General features: G+C 52.1%; 1 protein-coding gene across 1 annotated transcript in view; it reads left to right on the top strand.

Moving 5' to 3' along the window:
* LOC140207189 (paxillin-like) overlaps positions 1-13,568 on the top strand; it is a 43,644-nt gene extending 30,076 nt beyond the window's left edge. Inside the window, exon 9 of the mRNA XM_072275542.1 lies at positions 12,659-13,568. Within this exon, the coding sequence (XP_072131643.1) occupies positions 12,659-12,925 (267 nt within the window). The 3' untranslated portion in view covers positions 12,926-13,568. The remainder of the gene's footprint in view (positions 1-12,658) is intronic.
* The last annotated feature ends 9,122 nt before the right edge of the window (positions 13,569-22,690 follow it).

The raw sequence follows: 22,690 nt of genomic DNA, 5'->3' as shown, positions 1-22,690 counted from the left end.
GTGGGGTTGAGAGGGATAGTAAATCAGCCAGGACGGAATGGCGGAGCAGACTCCCTGGGACGGATGGCCTAATTCTGTTCCTTGTAGTGTTATGGTCTCGGAGGGAACGGGGCTCGGGATGAGGTGGATCTACGCAGACTGCGACCCGTTCGGCAGAGAGGGACTGGTTGGGTCACATGAGAGCACACAGCACCGACTGTGATTATAACAACACCCCTCCCCGCGTTAGGATCTCTCCTCTTCACCCCTTTTGCACTTTTTTGCGCGGTTCTTGCCACCGGAGGGCGCGGCACACAATTGGATTATTCCAGTCTCCCGCCGACCACCGGTCCTCCCGCCGACCTCCGGTCCTCCCGCCGTCCTCGCGACGAGTCACTTCCGGCGTAGCGCGTCACGCGCTGACGGAACGTCACTATTCCCGCCAAGTCGACGTCACGATTCGCGCCGCAGCCTGCGCGGTCCCCGGTGAGTCCTGTTCCTGCCGGGCTGCCCCGACTCCGGCCTCGCTGCTCCCCTGCCGACCGGGACGCCCCATCCGAAAGGGGTCCCGTTCGCTGGGGCTCGGCCCATGACCCTCTAGGCTTTCCTAGTGTGTACCCGCCCAGCTGCCTTTTAAAAATTGTTTTTGTTTTGTAGCCGGCCCGACGTCTTCCCCTGGCAGCCGATTGATTCCACCCTTCGTGTTAAAAGTTTGCTTCTCAATTTCCTCTCAAGGCTTTCGCCCCTTCAAATTTTGAACTCGGCCTTTGTTGTTCACTCCTCCCCGCCCACTATTTAAATAGCAGGAGGTACCCTCGCTCAAAAGGAGGCACTGTATACGCATTCAAGGTTATAAGAGATTACATTGCTACAGTAATATAAATGAACGATACCAAAACAAAGACAATTGTTACTGAAATAGCAAAATAATGCTTCTCCACCAATCACCAAATCACGTCACATAATATACTGCCGGGGAGAGCCGCAGATCCTGGCAATTTTTTTCTCTCTCTCTGCCTCTCTCCCCTCTCTCTCCCTCTCTCTCACTCTCCCCTTCTCCCCCTCTGCCTTCCTCTCTCTCGCACTATCTCCCTCTCTCTTTCTCTCCACTCGTCTCTCTCTCTGCCCCCCTCACCCTTTCTCCCTCCCCTCTGTCTCCCTCTCCTTCTGTCTACCCCTTCTCTTCCACTCTCTCCCCCTCACTCTCCCGCTCTTTCCCTCTCTCTCTCCCCTCTCGCTGTCTCCATCTCCCATTCTCTCTCTCTGCCCCTCCAGCTGTCTCCCTCTCCCTCTCGCTCCCACTCTCCCTCTCTCTCCCTTCCCCTTTCTTCCATTCTCTCTCTGCCCCTCCTTCTCCCTCCCTCTCTCTTTCTCTCCACCTCTCTCTCTTTCTCTCCACCTCTCTCTCTGTCCCTCACCCTCTGTCCCCTCTCTCTCTCACTCACTCCCCTCTCTCTCTGCCCCTTCTTTCACTTTCCCTCCCACTCTCTCTTCCCCCTCTCCCTCGCACTCTCTCCCTCTCTTTCTCTATACCCTCTCTTTGTCACTCTCTCTCTTCTCCCTCTCCCCTCTCTCTCTCGCTCCCCTCCTCCTCTCGATCCTCCTCTCCAACTCTCTCTCTCTTGCTCCTCAATCGCTCCCTCTCTTTCGCTATCCCTCTGCCTTTCTCTTTATTTCGCTATATCCCTACCTATTATCTCTATTGCTAATTATGAGTCTACCCCTTCTCTCAGTCTCTCCCCTCCCCTGTCTCTCTGTCCCATCTTTGCGTCCCTTTCGGTCCCGTTCTCTCTCTCTCTCTCTCTCTCTCTGACTCTCTGTATGTCGCTCTCTCACCCACCTCTCTCCTTCACACCCATCCTCTCTGTGTCTCTTTCTCTCGCCGCCTCATCACTCCCACTCTCTCTCCATCGATATGCCAGTCTTTAACTCGAAGCCCTAAGCACCAATCGTGACTCAATCTCGGAACGTATTTCCGTTTGCACAATTCCCCTGATTCACCCTCTTGGGACCGCATCGGCGGCTCATGCACCTGCAGAATTATCTTCCCCTTCTCGCTTCCTTGTTTTCAAAGCAGTGCCGTGGACCGTGAACACAAGCGATTCTGCACAGGCTAGAAACGCAGAGTAACAATGCCACACAAAATGCCGGAAGAGCTCAGCAGGGGGCAGCACCTATGGAAATGAAACAAAAAAATCAGTCGAGTTTCAGGGCGTAGCTATTGAAATGGACCCGTTCCCTTGTACTTTCTCAAACCGTCCCTAGGCTCCGGACTAGCACTATTCGGTCTTACAAGCTTCCGTTTTGCGTCGCATATTTCAGCAAGTACCAAGCAGGATTCAAATTGACCTCCTTCCTTGTAGCCTCTCGCCTTAAAAAAACTCGACAGGACGGCCCCAGGAAAGCGGCCCAGTGTATTCACGTCTGAGGCCCTTTACTAATTTACATAGCTCGACATGGACACTGGTGTGGCGGGTTGCAGATACGCCTCTACCAGGGGAGGTGAACAGCTCTCCTCCTCTCCGCCAGTCGCCCGACTGAAGAGAGGTGTAGCAGGTCACTCCGGGGCAAGGTGCAGCACCTGCTTCGCCCCAAACCACGCCCTCCCCCCACCCCCGCCCTCGATCGTGATCACGTGAAGCCGTGGGATCAGGTGGTGGTACCAGCAGCCGGATCAGATCACAAGTTCTGGTTATGCGACCACTGACGCCAGGCAGACGATCTCTGAAGAGCATCGACAAAGACACCGCATGCAAAATCACTTCCTGCAGGAAAATTCGCTCAGGGCAATCATGGCCATGCAAGGACCATGATCGCCCACGTCATACGCCACGGCACATAATGATAGTGTCATACGCCACGGCACATCGTGGTGATGAAGAAGATAACCAGATCACCCCTAAGTCCGCTACACGCTAAGCAATAAAGTCTTAGCCAGCCCAGTCTCTCCCCAACACTCAACCCCTCAAGCACCCCTGTAAATCGTTACTGCGCCCAACAGCATCTCTCCTACGGCAGGGGCGACCAAAACCGAAAACAATGCGCAAAGCGCAGCCTCACCATCGTCCTGTATAACCGCACCATTTTTACTCAGCATCCTGATTTATCAAGGCCAAAGGGCCACGAGACTCATTCACCACCCTACCTATCTGTGACTCCATTTTCAGGGAACCATCACCCCTGTACCCCAAGGTTCTTTTCATCTCCCTCTACAATGCGCCCCAGGGACCCATCGTTAGGAACCCCCCGTCCTCCTCCCATCCACACACTTATCCCAATTTCTCTTAAATCCTCCACATCCTCCACTCCCGCCGGCAGTTCGTTCCACACTCGCACCATCCTCTGAATGAAGCCGTTCCCGCTCATAGATATGTAGATACTTTATTGACCTCAAATGAAATTACAGTGTCACTGATGCACAGATATACGAATATTAGAAGAGAGGTAAGAAAAAGAAATACACATAGGTTACCTTACAAATATGATGCACAAGATTTACAAGTTAAAGATTATGCGATCACTTTCCCGGCTGTAGGTTGACCCATTGTGGAGCCGAGTGGCCGAGGGTAAGAGTGAGGTCATACAGCGCTCTTTGGAGCGGCGCAGTTGTCTCAGTCTATCACTAAAAGTGCTCCTCTGTTCAGCCAAGGTGGCGCGCAGAGGGTGAGAAACATTGTCTCGAATTGCCAGGATTTTCTGTAGGGTGATTTGCTCTACCACAGCCTCCAGTGTGTCCAGTTTGACTCTGATAACAGAGCCAGCCTTTCTAATCAGTTTATTGAGCCCGTGTTGATGCCATTGCCCCAGCACACCACCGCATAGAAGATTGTGCTGGCGACACAAGACCGGTAGAACATGTGTAGGAGAGGCCTGCATAGTGCAAAGGACCTCAGTCTCCTCAGGAAGTAGAGGCGACTCTGGCCCTTCTTATACACAGCCCCTGTGTTGGTGCTCCACTCAAGTCTGTCATCCAGGTGAATTCCCAGGTACTTGTAGGTCCTCACCACATCCACGTCCTCACCATCAGTAGTAACAGGGGACAGTGCAGACTTAGACTTCCTAAAGTCCATCACCATCACTTCTGTCTTACTGATGTTGAGCTGCAGATGATTCAACTTGCGCCGTTTGACAAAGTCCTCCACCAGGGCCCTGCATTCATCCTCATGTCCTCTCTTTATGCACCCAGCCATTGCCGAGTCAGATAATTTCTGCAGGTGACATGACTCAATGTTGTATCGAAAATCTGAGGTATACGGGGTAAGCAGGAAGGGATGCCAATGCAGTCCCCCGTCGGGCCCCAGTGCTGCTTATAGCCATGTCTGACACACGGCTCTGAAGACACACAAACCATAAGACCATAAGACAAGGGAGCAGAAGTCGGCCATTCGGCCCATCGAGTCTACTCCGCCATTTTACCATGAGCTGATCCATTCTCCCATTTAGTCCCACTCCCCCGCCTTCTCACCATAACCTTTGATGCCCTGGCTACTGAGATACCTATCAATCTCTGCCTTAAATACACCCAATGACTTGGCCTCCACTGCCACCCGTGGCAACAAATTCCATAGATTCACCACCCTCTGACTAAAAAAAAATTCTTCGCATTTCTGTTCTGAATGGGCGCCCTTCAATCCTTAAGTCATGCCCTCTCGCACTAAACGGTGGTCTGTTACTCCGGTAGTCCGTAATCCAGAATACAGGGGAAGTGCATGGTATTGAAGGCTCCTGAGAAATCAAAAATACATGATCCTCATAGTGCTGCTCTGCTTATCCAAATGGGAGCGTTCTCTGTTCAGCAGGTAGATGACGGCATCGTCAACTCCAATGTGCTCCTGGTAGGCAAACTGCAGAGGGTCGAGGGTTGATCTGACCAGGGGTCGAAGGTGAGCCGGGGCCATCCTCTCTAGGCTCTTCACGATGTGTGAGGTCATGGCCACTGAACAGTAGTCATTCAATACTTTCGGTCGGCTCTTCTTGGGGTGACGTGACCACACGTGATGTTTTCCGCACAGTCGTGTCCCTTTCCGGGCTGGGACTCAGATTGAAAATGCGCCGGAGCACTCCACACAGCTGCTCAGCACACTCCTTCAGGGCCTTGGGGCTCACACCATCCGGTCCCAACGCCTTGCAGTGTCTGAGTTTTCCCCAGAGCCCCTCTGACCTGCTCAGCAGTGAAGCAGATTGCCCTGAACCATTTCACCTTTCGCCCTTAACCTACGACCTCTAATTGTAGTCTGACCCAGCCTCAGTGGGATACAATGATGGCTTGTATTCACCCCGTCTATACGCCAAAAACATGTACACTTCTACCAGAGCTCCCTTCATTTTCCTACACACCAGAGAACAAAGTTCCGGCCTGCTCAACCTATAACTCAGGTCCTCACTTCCAGTCTTATTGACGTCTTTCACTGTCGTGGGTAAACAGGACTGCACACAATTCTCCAAATTCGGCCTCACCACTGTCTTATTCAACGTCAACATAACATCCCAACCCTTGTACTCAATACTTTGACTTATGAAGGGCCAAAAGCTTTCTTTACGACCCATTCTATCTGAGACGCCGCTTTCAGGGAGGCGTGGATCTGTATCCCCAGACTCCTATGTTCTGCCGCGCCCCTCGGTGCCCCACCAGTCGCCATGAAGTGCTACCCTGGTCCCCCAAAGTGCAAACGTCACGCGTGCCTGCATTGAATCCCACCTGCCATTTTCCGCCCATGTTTCCATTTCCGGCTGGCTCAGACCCCATTTCCAACCTCCCTCGTTGTCAACCACGCCCCCAATCGTGACGTCATCCGCAAACGTGCTGACCTCCCCCCTCCACCCCACTTTCAGTGACGTATGTCACTCTGAGCCCGTGACTGCGTGATCTGATTGACCCGAGGGTCTCCCATTGCCCCGTGATGAATTTGATATTTCCAGTACTTAGGTAATTTCCTTCCCGGATTGGCCGCCATTAAACTCATAGAACATAGAACATAGAAAATAGAATAGTACAGCACAGTACAGGCCCTTCGGCCCACAATGTTGTGCCGACCCTCAAACCCTGCTTCCCATATAAGCCCCCACCTTAGATTCCTCCATATACCTGTCTAGTAGTCTCTTAAACTTCACTAGTGTATCTGCCTCCACCACTGACTCAGGCAGTGCATTCCACGCACCAACCACTCTCTGAGTAAAAAACCTTCCTCTAATATCCCCCTTGAACTTCCCACCCCCTACCTTAAAGCTATGTCCTCTTGTATTGAGCAGTGGTGCCCTGGGGAAGAGGCGCTGGCTATCCACTCTATCTATTCCTCTTATTATCTTGTACACCTCTATCATGTCTCCTCTCATCCTCTTTCTTTCCAAAGAGTAAAGCCCTAGCTCCCTTAATCTCTGATCATAATGCATACTTTCTAAACCAGGCAGCATCCTGGTAAATCTCCTCTGTACCCTTTCCAATGCTTCCACATTCTTCCTATGGTGAGGTGACCAGAACTGGACACAATACTCCAAGTGTGGCCTAACCAGAGTGTTATAGAGCTGCATCATTACATCGCGACTCTTAAACTCTATCCCTCGACTTATGAAAGCTAACACCCCATAAGCTTTCTTAACTACCCTATCCACCTGTGAGGCAACTTTCAGGGATCTGTGGACATGTACCCCGAGATCCCTCTGCTCCTCCACTCTACCAAGTATCCTGCCATTTACTTTGTACTCTGACTTGGAGTTTGTGCTTCCAAAGTGTACCACCTCACACTTCTCCGGGTTGAAATCCATCTGCCACTTCTCAGCCCACTTCTGCATCCTATCAATGTCCCTCTGCAATCTTTGACAATCCTCTAGACTATCTACAACACTACCAACCTTTGTGTCGTCTGCAAACTTGCCAACCCACCCTTCTACCCCCACATCCAGGTCGTTAATAAAAATCACGAAAAGTAGAGGTCCCAGAACAGATCCTTGTGGGACACCACTAGTCACAATCCTCCAATCTGAATGTACTCCCTCTACCACCACCCCTTGCCTTCTGCAGGTAAGCCAATTCTGAATCCATCTGGCCAAACTTCCCTGGATCCCATGCCTTTTAACTTTCTGAATAAGCCTACTGTGTGGAACCTTGTCAAATGCCTTACTAAAATCCATATAGATCACATCCACTGCACTACCCTCATCTATATGCCTGGTCACCTCCTCAAAGAACTCTCTCAGGCTTGTTAGACACGATCTGCCCTTCACAAAGCCATGCTGACTGTCCCTGATCAGACCATGATTCTCTAAATGCCTATAGATCCTATCTCTAAGAATCTTTTCCAACAGCTTTCCCACCACAGACGTAAGGCTCAGTGGTGTATAATTACCCGGACTATCCCTACTACCTTTTTTGAACAAGGGAACAACATTCGCCTCCCTCCAATCCTCCGGTACCATTCCCGTGGACAACGAGGACATAAAGATCCTAGCCAGAGGCTCAGCAATCTCTTCTCTCGCCTCGTGGAGCAGCCTGGGGAATATTCCGTCAGGCACCGGGGACTTATCTGTCCTAATGTATTTTAACAACTCCAACACCTCCTCTCCCTTAATATCAGCATGCTCCAGAACATCAACCTCACTCATATTGTCCTCACCATCATCAAGTTCCCTCTCATTGGTAAATACCGAAGAGAAGTATTCATTGAGGACCTCGCTCACTTCCACAGCCTCCAGGCACATCTTCCCACCTTTATGTCTAATCGGTCCTACCTTCACTCCTGTCATCCTTTTGTTCTTCACATAAGTGAAGAATGCCTTGGGGTTTTCCTTTACCCTACTCGCCAAGGCCTTCTCATGCCCCCTTCTTGCTCTTCTCAGCCCCTTCTTAAGCTCCCTTCTTGCTTCCCTATATTCCTCAATAGACCCAGCTGATCCTTGCTTCCTAAACCTCATGTATGCTGCCTTCTTGCACCTGACTAGATCTTCCACCTCACTTGTCACCTATGGTTCCTTCACCCTACCATTCTTTATCTTCCTCACCGGGACAAATTTATCCCTTACATCCCGCAAGAGATCTCAAAACATCGACCACATGTCCATAGTACATTTCCCTGCAAAAACATCATCCCAATTCACATCCGCAAGTTCTAGTCCTATAGCCTCATAATTTGCCCTTCTCCAATTAAAAATGTTCCTGTCCTCTCTGTTTTTATCCTTTTCCATGATAATTATAAAGGCCAGGGAGCGGTGGTCACTGTCCCCCAGATGCTCACCCACTGAGAGATCTGTGACCTGACCCGGTTCATTACCCAGTACTAGATCTAGTATGGCACTCCCCCTGGTCGGCCTGTCCAGATACTGTGACAGGAATCCATCCTGGACACACTTAACAAATTCTGCCCCATCTAAACCCTTGGAACTAATCAGATGCCAATCAATATTAGGGAAGTTAAAGTCACCCATGATAACAACCCTGTTATTTTTGCCCCTTTCCAAAATCTGCCTCCCAATCTGCTCCTCTGTATCTCTGCTGCTACCAGGATGCCTATAGAATACCCCCAGTAGAGTAACTGCTCCCTTCCTGTTCCTGACTTCCACCCATACTGACTCAAAAGAGGATCCTGCTACATTACCCACCCTTTCTGTAGCTGTAATCGTATCCCTGACCAGTAATGCCACCCTCCTCCCCTTTTTCCGCCCTCTCTATCCCCTTTAAAGCACTGAAATCCAGGAATATTGAGAATCCATTCCTGCCCTGGTGCCAGACAAGTCTCTGTATTGGCCACTACATCATAATTCCATGTATGTATCCAAGCTCTCAGCTCATCACCTTTGTTCCTGATGCTTCTTGCATTGAGGTACACAGATTTCAGCCCTTCTACCTTACTGTCTTTACACCGTTTATTCTGCTTCTCTTTCCTCAAAGCCTCTCTGTATGTTAGATCTGGCTTTACTCCATGCACTTCTTTCACTGCTCTATCGCTCTGGGTCCCATCCCCCTCTAAATTAGTTTAAACCCTCCCGAACCATGCTAGCAAACCTACCTGCAAGGATATTGCTCCCCCTCGAGTTCAGGTGCAACCCATCCAATCTGTACAGGTCCCACCTTCCCCAGAAGAGATCCCAATGACCCAAAAATCTAAAACCCTGCTCCCTGCACCAACTCCTCAGCCACGCATTCAACTGCCATCTCCTCCAATTCTTACCATCTCTGTCACGTAGCACTGGCAGCAATCCTGAGAACGTCACCCTTGAGGTCCTGTTCTTCAGCCTTCTGCCTAATTCCCGAAACTCACACTTCAGGACCTCATCCCTCTTCCTGCCTATGTCGTTGGTCCCAACATGTATCACGACTTCTGGTTGCTTTCCCTCTCGTACCAGGATGTCGTGCACCCGGTCAGAGACATCCCGGACCCTGGCACCCGAGAGGCAACAAACCATGCATGTCCTTCTCACGTCCATAAAATCTCCTGTCTGCTTCCCTGACTATAGAGTCTCCAATGACGACAGCTCTCCTCTTCTCTGTCCCACCCTTCTACACTACAGGGTCAGACTCAGTGCCAGAGGCCCTGCCACCGTGGCTCACACCTGGTTGGTCATCCCCTCCAACAGTATTCAGGACGGTAAACTTATTATTCAGGGGAATGGCTACAGGGGTGCTCTGCACTACTTGTCTGCTCACCTTTGCTTTCCCCCCTCTGACTGTCACCCAACGACCTGCTTCTGACAGCCTAGGTGTGACTAGCTCCCTGTAGTTCTCATCTATGACTGCCTCATTCTCTCTTATGAGTCAAAGGTCATCCAGCTGCTGCTCCAGATTCTTTACACGGTCTTCCAGATCACTCAGCCGTATGCACTTCTCGCAGATGTGACTCTGCGGGAGAGGGAAGTTCCCCCAAGACTGCCACATCATGCGAGGCACATCACCGTCTCAGGGGACAGTGTAAAAACTAGCTGCGAGCTAGCTTGTCTTCCGCCTCTTCTCGTCGAAGCCTCTCGAGTCAAAGACTCAAAGCTCCACTCCTTTACTGGCCCACTCACGCTCTGGCCGCTTTCCACTGGCCGCTTCGCTTGAGCTATCCCTCTATTTATCTGTTTGAGCTTTTCAAAATGTTTGGTCACCTGACCTTGACTGCCCAATCAGCTGCTTTCTGCTGAGTCTGAGCTATTCAAATCTTGATTGTCTAATTAACGGCTTTCTGCTGATCTATTCAAATCTTGATTGACTTGATTGCACAGACCAACTGCCAAAACTGCCAGAATCTCTCGAGTCAAAGCCTCAAAGCTCCACTCCTTCACTGGCCCACTCACGCTCTGGCCGCTTTCCAAGTGGGTAAGACATCCAAACCATCGCCAGCACCCCCTGTTAGGGACGGTGAAAGCACCACCTCTCTCCCCCCCCCCCCCTTTAACATGATGACACCGGCATTGGGAATTGGTTGGAATGATCACTACTTCTGCCTTCAAGTAGGAAAAAGCTTCACGTGAACACAGCAGGCCGCCCTTCATGGGAAGGGAGGGAGGGAGGGAGACGGTGTCGAGTGCGAAACCGAGCCTTGCCCACGTGTCAGCAGCAGGTGGCTTGAGGAAGGGAAAGTGCTCTGCTCCGGGTTCCCGCAACGGATCACCCGCCGGCGGAGAATATCCGAGTGACGAGTGTTTCTACTGGCACATCACTTGCGGTAGAACGGAGGGATCTGGGACTAAAGGTCCACAATTCACCCAGAGCAACGTCGCAGGTCGACAGGGCCCCAAGGAGATGGGATGTTAGGTTGAAGTTGTATAAGACGTTGGTGAGGCCTAATTGTGTGCAGTTTTCTCACCTACCTGCAGGAAAGATGTAAATGAGGTCGAAAGAGTGCGGAGAAATTTTGCCAGGGCTTGGGGACCGGAGTTAACGGGAAATGTCTTTATTCCCTGGAGCGCAGGAGAGCGAGGGAAGATTCGATAGAGGTACACAAAGCCGTGCAGGGCAGGGTCAGCGTGACGGCAGAGTGAATGTTGGGTACGGACTAGATGGGCCGAAGGACTTGCTTCCCTGCTTCCCGTGCTCTCTGACTCTCGGCGAGCGGAGCGTCGCCCCGGTCTCTTTGCCCCGGCGTCACTAAGGCACAGCTTTGGTCACCTTGTGACAGGAAAGACCGCGGCTCACCGGGAAAGACTTCTGGGAAGCTGAGCGAGCGTGCCGCCGGGACCAGCGGGCCTCACTTTCCGCGGGCCGCTCGACCAGGCTCGCTCCCTGTTTCCGAGATCGTCGAGGAGTGCCGCGGCTCCAGCGAGCCCTGGCTCGGCCGCTGGCGGCGCGCCGCGTTCAGTTCCGGTCGCTTGAGCTTCAGAGAGGGTGTGGAGGCGGTTTGACAGGGAGGGTGCCTGGATCAGAGCGCACGGCTTGTGAGGAAGGATTGAGAGAGCCCGGGCTTTTCTTTATGGAGAGAAGGAGGATGAGCAGTGACCTGATAGCGTTGCTCAGGATGATAATTTATATTTCTATTTATTCATTGAGGTGCAGAGCAGAATAAGCCCTTCCGGCCTTTCAAGCCGCGCCGCCAGGTAACCCCCGGTTTAACCCCCAGCCTTATTCAGGGGAGGATTTACAAATGACCAATTAACCTACCGACCGGTCCGTCTTTCAGACTGCAGGAGGAGACCGGAACACCCGGAGGAAACCCGCGCGGTTACGGGAAACTGCTCACGGGCGGCGGCGGGAATTGAACCCTGGTCGCTGGTACCGTGAAGTGTTGTGCTAGTCACTACAGTGCCTCGCCGCTCCGAGAGGCTGTCAGACGCACAGATCGAGGGAACAAGTCAGCGCCTTTTCTCCAGGGCGGAAATGGCTGACACGAGTGGGGTGGGGGACATAATTTTAGAAAAGTATGGGGGGGGGTAGAATTTTTTTTTTACACAGAGAGGGGTGAGTGTGTGGCACGCCCTGGCAGGGGCGGTGGTAGAGGCACTGAAGAAACTCTTACCGTGGGTAGATGCATGGTTGATAGAAAAATGGAGGGGTGTGCAGAACAGAGAGGCTAGATTGACGTTGGAGGATGTTAGGAGGTCGACGGGCCCGTGCTGCGCTGGAGAGTTCTAATGGGGGGGGGGGGTCATTTCGGAGTGTTTAAAACTTTGAGGGTAATGGCAATTTTTTACTGTCATTTTTTACTCGCAGGGCAAGGAGGCCTAAAACCGGAGGGCGGGGGGTTTAGGGAGAAAAGAGGTAAGATTCAAATGGGACTCTGAGGGACAACGTTCCCGTCCAGAGGGTGATGATGGGTACGCGGAGCGAGCTGACGGATGAAGTGGTGCAGCTTGGGACAGATGCAACGTTCAAAACGCGCTCTGACGGATATGTGGATAGGAAGGGGCTTGCGGGATAGGTACCGGTCGTAGTCAAGTGAACCCAGCTCCCGTGTGCACCTTGGGATGGGAGTGTTGGGTCGGAGGGCCTGTTTTCGTGCTGCAATGCGCCACGACTCCCCGCGACGCGTTCATAGTGTTAATTGGCTCCTACTCTTCACCCAGTGAAACACCCGACGGGCTTAATTGTGCTGCAAAATCGCAACGGGCCAAGTGGCTTCCTGCGGCCCACGTGGCACGCCCCAAGGGCCGGAAGCCACGGGGCCGACGCGCCCTGATCCCTGGGCGGCTTGCCTTTGTGTCTAACCAGCAGTCCGTTGACGTGTCCCCCCCTCTCTCTCTCTCTCTCTCTCTCTCCCCCCCCCCCCCGCAGGACTGCCTGACGCCCTTCACGAACGCCTGCTTCTTCGAGATCGGCGGGCTGCCGTACTGCGAGTTGCACTACCACGAGCGCCAGGGGACGCTCTGCAGCGCCTGCCAGAAGCCCGTCACCGGCCGCTGCATTGCCGCTCTGGGCAAGAGGTTCCACCCGGAGCACTTCGTCTGTGCCTTCTGCCTGAAGCAGCTGTGCAAGGGGGTCTTCAAGGAAAACAACGACAAGCCCTACTGCAACGGGTGCTTCAATAAACTGTTCCTCTGATAAAGCTGCATCAGACTCACCCAGCCCAAGCCCCCGCCCCGGTTCCCAGCTCACAGCAAGCACCGTCCCTCCAGCAACCCCCAACCATCACTCATTCATCGCTCTGCATAGAAGGTCACGGGCCCATCGGTCCCCGATATTGCGCAGACCTCTTAACCTATACCAACCACCCCCTCGTACCTAGCCCACCATCTGTCGGTCAAGCATGCACTTATCTAAGAGTTTCTTCAATGCTCCAGACGCATCGCCTTTCGCAGGGCGTTCCCGCGCACTCACTACCCTCTGCGTAAAGCAGATCACCCTGTCACCCCTTCACCCGCTATGCTGTTTTACAATCACCTTAAAATTCCTGTCCCAGGAAATTGACCACCCACCCGATGAGACATGCCGGCCTCTAGGGGGAGCCGGGGAGCGCTTTTTTTCTCCGAGGTTGCTAGCGTACTTTCATTGGGTAATTGTCCTTTAACTTGTGTCTTCTGGGTCACCCGCACTATTTAGGGGGGCCGGTCCTTAGCGCTTATCTCGGGGGTCTTAGCTTTGGAGAATGTTTCGCCTCGTGGTGTCGCTCGGTCGAGAAACTGATGTTCTGCCGCGATTCCCATGTACAGTATTCCGATTTTCTGATGTATAAACTCTGTTGCCGTCGCTACATGGGAGTCTGTCTTTCCTCCGCCCTTGGGTTCCATCATTGCCAAGGCGCATCGTGCCAACCTACGCCTCTGATCACCTTTTACAACTTTATCAATTTTTTTTCATTTTGCATAGTAGGGTTATGGGGATAAAGACTGGTAGGTGGAGATGAGTCCATGGTCACAGCAGCCGAGATCTTATTGAATGGCAGAGCAGGCTTGAAGTGGCCGGATGGCCGACTCCTGCTTCTAGTTCTTATGTTCTAATGCTCACTTCTCACCCCACTATAAGACATGCCTTCTCATCCAAGCAGCATCGAGACAGGACGAGGTCATCCGTAGGTGGCTAGAACACTAGAATACTACAGCAGAGTACAGGCCCTCCGGCCTTCGATGTTGTGCCGACCCATATATTCCTTTAAAAATACTAAACCCACACTACCCCGCAACCCTCTATTTATCTTTCATCCATGTGCCTGTCCAAGAGGCTCTTAAATACCCCTAATGTTTTAGCCTCCACCACCATCCCTGGTAAGTCATTCCAGGCACCCACAACCCTCTGTGTAAGAAAACTTACCCCTGATGTCTCCTCTAAATCTCTCTCCCTTAACTTTGTACATATGCCTTCTGGTGTTTGCTATTCGTGCCCTGGGAAACAGGTACTGGCTATCCACCCTATCTCGGCCTCTTGTAGACCTCTATCAAGTCCCCTCTCTTCCTTCTACGGTCCAAAGGGAAAAAGTCCCAGCTCTGCTCACCTTGCCTCATAAGACTTGTTTTCCAATGCAGGCAACATCCTGGCAAATCTCCTCTGCACCCTCTCCATAGCTTCCACATCCTTCCTATAATTGGTGACAAGAATTGAACACAATACTCTAAGTATGGTTCTCACCAGAGATTTGTAGAGTTGCAACATGACCTCTCTAATCTTGAACTCAATCCCCCTATTAATGAAGCCTAGCATCCCATAGGCCTTCTTAACTACTCTATCAACCTGTGCAACGACCTCGAGGGATGTATGGATTTGAACCCCAAGGTCCCTCTGTTTATCCACACTCTTAAGTAACCGACCATTAACCCTGTACTCAGCCTTCTGGTTTGTCCTTCCAAAATGCATCACCTCACAACTCTCCGGATTGAACTCCATCTGCCACTTTTCTGCCCAACTCTACATCCTGGCTATATCCTCTTGTAGTCTTCGACAACCTACAGCTCCATCCACAACTCCTCCAATCTTCATGTCATCCGCAAACTTACTCAGCCATCCTTCCGCCTCTTCATCCAGGTTATTTATAAAAAATCACAAAGAGCAGGGGTCTCAGGACAAGTCTCTCGTGGGGGACCTTGTCAAATGCCTTCCTAAAATCCATGTAGACCACATCTACCGCCCTACCCTCACCAATTTCTTTTGTTACCTCTTCAAAAAACTCAATTAGGTTAGTGAGGCACGACCTTCCTTTCAGAAAGCCATGTTGACTAGCATTGAGTAGACTTTACTTCTCACTTGAACTCTCACCTCTGCGTTGCTTGTCTAAACTAATTTCAAAACCCTCGTGACTCGTAATATCCTATACACGGTGGCTTCCTTACTCGGCGCACCTGTCCATCCGCTCACCAATTCAAATTTGGAATCAGCCAATCACGTGGCAGTAACTCAATTGCGTAACCGCAGGCAGGCGAGGCCAGTTGTTGTGCAGAGCAGCCATCAGGGTGGGCAAGAGCTGTGGCCAAAGCGACTTGGACCGTGCAATGAATGTTGGGACCAGACGGAGTATCTGGGGAACTGCTGATCTCTTGGGATTTTCACGGCGCAAAAATCCCTGGAGTTTATAGGGAACGGTGAGAAAACAAACAGAGAAATTAAAAAAAAACACGAAAAATCCAAGCAGAGCGGCAGTTATGAGGGCAGAAACGCCTTGTTAACGAGAGAGGTCGGGGGTGGGGAAGAACGGCCAGCCTGATTCAAGCTGGCAGGAAGACGACAGTCACTCAAACAACCACGCGTGACAGCAGCGGTGTGCAGGAGAGCATCTCGGAACCCGCACCACGTCGAATCCTGAAGTGCGTGGGCTACAGCAGCAGAAGGCTACAAGCTTAGACTCACTGGGCTCTTTATTAGATACAGGAGTTACCGAATAAAGTAGCCACTGAGGGTACATTGAACCCACACGGAGATAAAATTCCAAAGAGTCACCGCTCTCCGGGTGAACAGATTTCTTCCCTCCTTCGAATGATGGGGAAACTCATCCCCGCCAATCCCCGAAAGATCTTAGCAAGCTTCGAGTCATGGAGGCGTAGAGTCACGGGGAAGGACAACGCGGAAACGGGCCCTTCGGCCTGTCTAGCCCGTGCCGAAACCATCCGACCGGCACCGGGACTGCATCCTTGCGTTCGAGCTCGTACGCACCACTCGTGCCGGCGGCCCACTCCGCACCCTCACACGACCCTTCGAGTGAAGAGGTTTCCCCGCATGTTCCCCTTCAACCTCTCCCCTTTCACCCTTAACCCACAACCTCTGGTTGTAGTTCCGCCCAACCTCAGTGGGGGGAAAAAAGCCTGCTTTCATTCACCCTATCTGTACCCCTCTTGATTTCGGATACCGACCAGGTCGCCTCGCATTCCGCGGAGCTCAGGACTGGAAGGGCCTCTTCTACTTAAATTCTCGCCAGGCGGGGAATCACTTTATAAAAAAAGTGCTGGGCGTCCTTCCATCTCCTTCCACCTGACGTACATCCTGTCTCGGAGGGGGAGCGCGGTCTGAGCACAATATTCCAGGTGGAACGTTGCAGTATATAACAATAGTACATTAGAAACCTACAGCACATCACAGGCCCTTCGGCCCACAATGTTGTACCGACCATGCAACCTACTCTGGAAACTGCCTAGATTTACCCTGCCCCATAGCCTTCCATACTTCCGAGCTCCGTGTACCTATCTAAGAGTCTCTTAAAAGGCCCTATTGTATCCGCTTCCACCACCATCACTGGCAGCCCATTCCACGCACTCACCACTCTCTGTGTGAAAAACTTACCCATGACATCTCCTCTGTACCTACTTCCAAGCACCTTAAAAGTGTGTCCTCTCGTGCTAGCCATTTCAGCTCTGGGAAAAAGCCTCTGACTATCCCCACGATCAATGCCTCTCATCATCTTATACACTAATAGTTTATGGAATTTCGTTTGAAATAAATGAGAATGCACCAATTATTTTGACAATTGTTTTCCATGCCCTCATACCACCTTCACGGCTCTTTGCGAAAGCGCGTTCACTCAGTTAGCAACCCCTCATCTCCAGAGACGTGCTCAAACTTCATCGTAAATTTGTTATCTAAGTACATGCAGGTCACCATGCACAGGCTCAACACTGAGATACATTTTTTTTTGCGGGCGTATTCAATAAATCCGTAATGGAATAACAACAATGATAGAGTCCAATGAAAGACCGCGCCAACTTGGGCGTTCAGTTAGGTTGCAAGAGGCAACAAACCGTACAAATACTAAAGAAATAAATAATAATAACAATAATAATAACAATAACGAAATAATAGTAGTAATAATAATAATAATAATAAAGCAATAAGTATTGGGAACATAAGATGAAGGGTCCTTGAAAGGGAGTTCATTGGTTGTGGGAACATTTCAGTGACGGGACAAAAAGAGGTTGAGTGAACAACCTCTTTTGTTTCCTCAGCCTGATGGTTGAGGGGTGATAACCGTTCCTGAACCTGGTGGTGTGAGTCCTGAGGCTCCTGTACCATCTCCCTGACGGCAGCAGCGAGAAGAGGGTAAGTCCTGGGTGGTGGGGGTCTCCGATGACGCATAAGGAAAAGTAGAGAGTGTCAGAGAGGCGAAGGGTTGGTAGGGGTGCGGGTGGGTGGTAGGGGGCGAGAGAGAGAGAGAGAGAGAGAGAGAGAGGCTTTTCTTTCAGAGCATCTATTTAAAGTTCAAAGCAATTGCTATTATGAAAGGACAAACCACATACAACCCCGAGATTCTTCTTCCTGTGGGAATACAATAAATCTTTAGAATAATAACTAAAAAGAATCGATGAATGACGGCCTAACTTGGGTTTTCAGCCAGCGTTGAAAAGACAACAATGTGTGCAGCTACAAAAAGGAAATAATACTCATAAATAAATAAGCAATACATATTGAGAGAATGAGACGAGGGGTCCTTGAAAACGAGCCCATTGGTTGTGGGAACATTTCGATAATGGGGCAAGTGAAGTTATCCCCTTTGGTTCAAGCCTCTGATGTTTGAGGGGTAATAACTGTTCCTGAGCCTGGTGGTGTGGGTCCTGAGGCTCCTGTACCTCCTTCCTGACATTTGAGGGGTAATAACTGTTCCTGAACCTGGTGGTGCGGGTCCTGAGGCTCCTGTACCTCCTTCCTGATGTTTGAGGGGTAGTAACTGTTCCTGAGCCTGGTGGTGCGGGTCCTGAGGCTCCTATACCTCCTTCCTGATGTTTGAGGGGTAATAACTGTTCCTGAGCCTGGTGGTGCGAGTCCTGAGGCTCCTGTACCTCCTTCCTGATGTTTGAGAGTTAATAAATGTTCCTGAACCTGGTGGTGTGGGTCCTGAGGCTCCTGTACCTCCTTCCTGATGTTTGAGGGGTAATAACTGTCCCTGAACCTGGTGGTGTGGGTCCTGAGGCTCCTGTACCTCCTTCCTGATGTTTGAGGGGTGGTAACTGTTCCTGAACCTGGTGGTGTGGGTCCTGAGGCTCCTGTACCTCCTTCCTGATGTTTGAGGGGTAATAACTGTTCCTGAACCTGGTGGTGCGGGTCCTGAGGCTCCTGTACCTCCTTCCTGATGTTTGAGGGGTAGTAACTGTTCCTGAGCCTGGTGGTGCGAGTCCTGAGGCTCTTGTACCACCCTCCTGATGGCAGCAGCGAGAAGAGAGCATGTTTTGGGTGGTGGGGGCCCCAGCGCATTTACAACGAACTGACCATATCTACTCGGCACCAGTTCCAGTGTCGCATCAACTATTTGGGGGTGGGGGAGGGGGTTGGGGTCATCACTTTTTGATGTCCCGCTGGTTGATGGCATCGTTTGAGCTGCAGAGCTTCCTCTGGTTGAGGGGAAAGTTTCCCACTGCTGATTAAATGAAGGGCTTCCCCAGTTTTGTAAGGAAGTTTACATCCCACTTTGCGTATCAGGGAACTGGATTCCGCTGGTTTCTGTGAGGATTGGTGTTGGGGGTGGTGGGGGCGGGGGGAGATGGGAGTTTCCAGTAACGAGGCAGAAAGGGTGAAAATGCCCAGCAGGTCAGTCAGCGCCGTGGGAGGAGAGACAGGGTCAGCATTTCAGCTCGGAGACTCTCCGTCAGACCGAGCTGGAGAAGGGATAGAAGCATGAGCAGTCTTGGTTTGAGAAACGGGAATGCACTGCCCCAGGGAAGGGAGCACGGCGCGGGTCCCTGGTGTTGGACGCTGATTTACTGCGACAACGCCTGGTCTAGATAAATGGTTTACTGTTGTCACATTTGCCGAGGTACATCTACCGCGGGTCACTTTGTTCTGAACGCCATCCACACGGATCGTTTCATTAAAACATGCATGCAAAACAGAGGAAACAGCAGAAGGGAAAATACAGGGTGACAGGTACGCAGACAAGCGTGGCGCTGAAAGACAGCAAGGTACAAGGTCAATGCCAGGTAGATTGTGTGTGAAGTTGGAGCCCATTTTTTATCGTCGTAAAGACCTTTGCATTTCCAGCACCTGCAGGTTTGCGCCTGTTTGTGATTGGACTTCACCAAACCTATCCAGTACAGATTGCGATCGGCACCATCGACTTCCGGTCAGACGCCACTCTCATGTCCCGCCTCTTCGCTGCCCTCCTCCAGTCAAGCTCGGACAAACCGTCGGGCGGCTTCAATGATCGCCGTTGACATTGCTTCGGGATGGAAGCTGCTCCCGAGCATGTGGTGGCGCCAGGTATTTGTATCTTCTGCCCGGTGGTGTGGGGGTGAGAGTGGGGGTGTGGTTGGGGAGGCAAGAAGAGAGATTATCCGATGTGCGTAGGGTCTTTGATTATGTTGTCTGCTTTAATTGTGGCAGGAAGGCCGACACACGTGGAAGAGGAAGGTTGAGTCCGTGAAGAAGGGTCTCGGCCCGAAACACGTCGACGGTCTGTTCACTTCCATGAACGCTGCCTCACCTGCTGCTTTCGTTCGGCAGTGTGCGTGTGTTGCTTTGGATATCCAGCATCTGCAGAACTCCTCGTGTTTGGCAGAGGAAGGTTTCGAGCTGCGCCCACGCATTTCCGGCATTTTTTGTTTTGCGGTCACGCGCAGAGCAGTTGCCGTACGAAGTATCCAGACAGAACGCTTTCGATCGTGCAGCGATATAATTTAAAAAAAAATTCATTTACGGGGTGTGGGCATCACCAGCTCAACCAGCATTTGTTGCCCATCCCTAGTTGCCCTTGAGAAGGTGGTGACGAGCTGCCTTCTTGAACCGCTGCAGTCCCTGGCGTGTAGGGACACCCACAGTGCTGTTAGGGAGGGAAGTCCATGATTCTGACCCAGCGACAATGAAGGAACGGCGATGTGTTTCCAAGTCAGGATGGAGAGTGACTTGGAGGGGGATTTCCAAGTGGTGGTGTTCCCAGGTATCTGCTGTTCTCGGCTTTCTAGATGGTAGTGGTCGTGGGTCTGGAAGGTGCTGCCTTAGGAACTCCGGTGTGTGGTTGCAGTGCATCTTGTAGATAGTACACACTGCTGCGACAGTCCGTCGATGGTGGAGGGATTAGAAGCTTCTGGAAGGGGTATCAATCAAGTGGGCTGACTGGTACTGGGTAGTGTCGAGCTTCTTGCGTATTGATAGAGCTGCACTCATCCAGGCAAGTGGCGAGTGTTCCATTACCCTCCTAACCAGAGCCTTATATGGCTCGACCATTATAGTTTCCTGTCAATAGTGACCCCAGCATGTTGATAGTAGGGCATTTAGTGACGGCGATTACACCGAATGTCCAGGGACAATAGTTAGAGCCTCTCGTGTTGGAGATGGTCTTTATGCCTGGCTCAGGGTTGACGGAGACATGCCAAAGTCCTTTAGCCCCCTGACGAAATGGAGCTACCGGTGAGATTCCTTGACGGGGCGTCTACCTGGTTGGACGAGCGCACGGTACTGGAGATGCTCCTACCTCCAACACCCCCCCGGAACCCGAGGCTCGCCGCTCCCCCCGCCCCCCCCCCGCCGCACCATTGACGTGGACAGGAGCGCGTGCACAGCCGTTATTTGCTTCGCCGACCTGGTCTGGAGAGTCGCTGTCACGACGCCATCTTGCCACGCTCCCCACATCCGCCGTGCACTTCGGCTCTTCCTGCAGTCGGATTCGGCCCAGTCCTGTGCCGGCGTCTACAGACGTGGAGACACGTGCCCATGCCCTCTCGTTCTGCGCACGCAGTGCATGAAGGAATATGACCAGAAGCGAATTATGGTAATAAGATATACGGCAGAAGACTGATATTTAGCATCGGTTACGACACAAGGCAAACAGAATAACGTGACTGGCTCTTCAGAAGTGATGAGAGCTGGGTAGTGGCAGAGAGCTCGGTAATCCCACGGCCTATGGGGACGAGACTGCCTCCCATCCTGACAGTCATTGTCTTAATGCTATGGAATCTCCTGCCTGATCCTGGCGGGGGTTGGGGGGGGGCGGTCAAAGAGATTGTGGGCCGAATGTGAGGGAGGAGGGAGGAGCGGGGAGCGGAAATGGCGACAGAGACCGTGGAGGTGATAGGCGGAAGGTGACAGGGACCTGCAAAAGGTGGGATCTGATCGGAGAGGGAGGCGGAGCATTGAACCAAATAAGGGAGTTGGCGAGGACCGATGGGAAGGCTGATGGTGGTGGTGGGGGTGTTGTGGGGGAGAGGTGATCTAGTTGGAGGAGTGAGCGGAGGTTGGGCAGATGGTGGGGGGGCGAGGGGAGAAGAAGCAGAGCTGTGGGGTCGAGGGCGGGAAGTGGGAGGAACTGAGTGGATCAGGAGGAGAGAGGAAAAAAAGAAACAGAGAGGAAGCAGGTTACATGAAGTTGGAGAATCCCTATTTCACAGGGCTATTGCTGTAGGCCGCACTCCCTCATCTTTCTTCTTGGCCTCTCCCTGGCAGTGGAAGAGGTCGAGGGCGGACGCGCCGGCCTGATGATGAGGTGAGCCGAAATGGCCAGCAACCGGGAATCCGGAGCGACCGCGAGAGGGCGCTGATTCTGGAGGCTTCGCGCAACGAGGCCGCAGGATCACCGGGCGCAGATTCGGACTCATTTGCCATGCGTATATCGGAACAGGCTTGCGTCGGCAACCAAACACCACCTTTGGACTTGCTGGGGTCACCCTGCGAGTGTCGCCACACCTTCCGGCGCCAACGTAGCTCGGCAGAACCACACCAAGCACAACAAAGCAGAACGGGCCACAAAACAGACAAAGTCGTGACGATCAAGAACCTAAGGACATTCGGGCTTCCGTCTTGACCTGCGATCGACCATCGGGCTTCCAGCCGAGAGTGCAATCGACCCGTCCGTGGTTCGATCAGAAGCTCCGATCAATCTTCGGTACCCGCCCAGGACGAACGAGGGCTTCGGATGAACGCAGGAACTCCGGACTCCGAACACCCAATTCACCGATGACAGAACTCCAGCGGAAAAAAAAGGCCTCGGACTCCGGTCAGCTCACAATGTTCTGCAGAACAACACAAGCCAAAAAGAAAAAGCAAAGAAAGAAAGAAAATGCAGCACATAAGACTATTTCCTCACCTGCACACAGAGGTAGACCTCCAACACCAGGGCAGGTCAGCTCTGGGCTTCCAGCCTCCCAGCGGACTTGAATATATCAGGTCCCCAACTCCCGGACTCGCCGAATCCGACTTCCGGACTTTGAACTTCGGTATCGACCCCAGGGCTCGCCGATGAAGGACCTGACAGTCCTGGCCTCGAACTCCCGACTCGCACTCCACCGAGAGTCGGGAGCCCTGGTCTTCGACCGCAGAGAACCCCCGCCTACCAATATCCCCGCTACTAATTCCGTCTTAACGCAAGAGCTGAGGAGGGACTGATGGGGCGGGAGGTGTTGACGCCCTCCTACTAACTCCGTGTTAACCGAAGAGATTAGCGGGGGGGGGGTTCGGCGGTCGGTTTCT

Source organism: Mobula birostris, chromosome 13, assembly GCF_030028105.1.
Source record: "Mobula birostris isolate sMobBir1 chromosome 13, sMobBir1.hap1, whole genome shotgun sequence".
Taxonomy (NCBI): domain Eukaryota; kingdom Metazoa; phylum Chordata; class Chondrichthyes; order Myliobatiformes; family Myliobatidae; genus Mobula; species Mobula birostris.
Note: the sequence above shows the minus strand (reverse complement) of the source record. Positions and strands in the feature narration are given on the sequence as shown.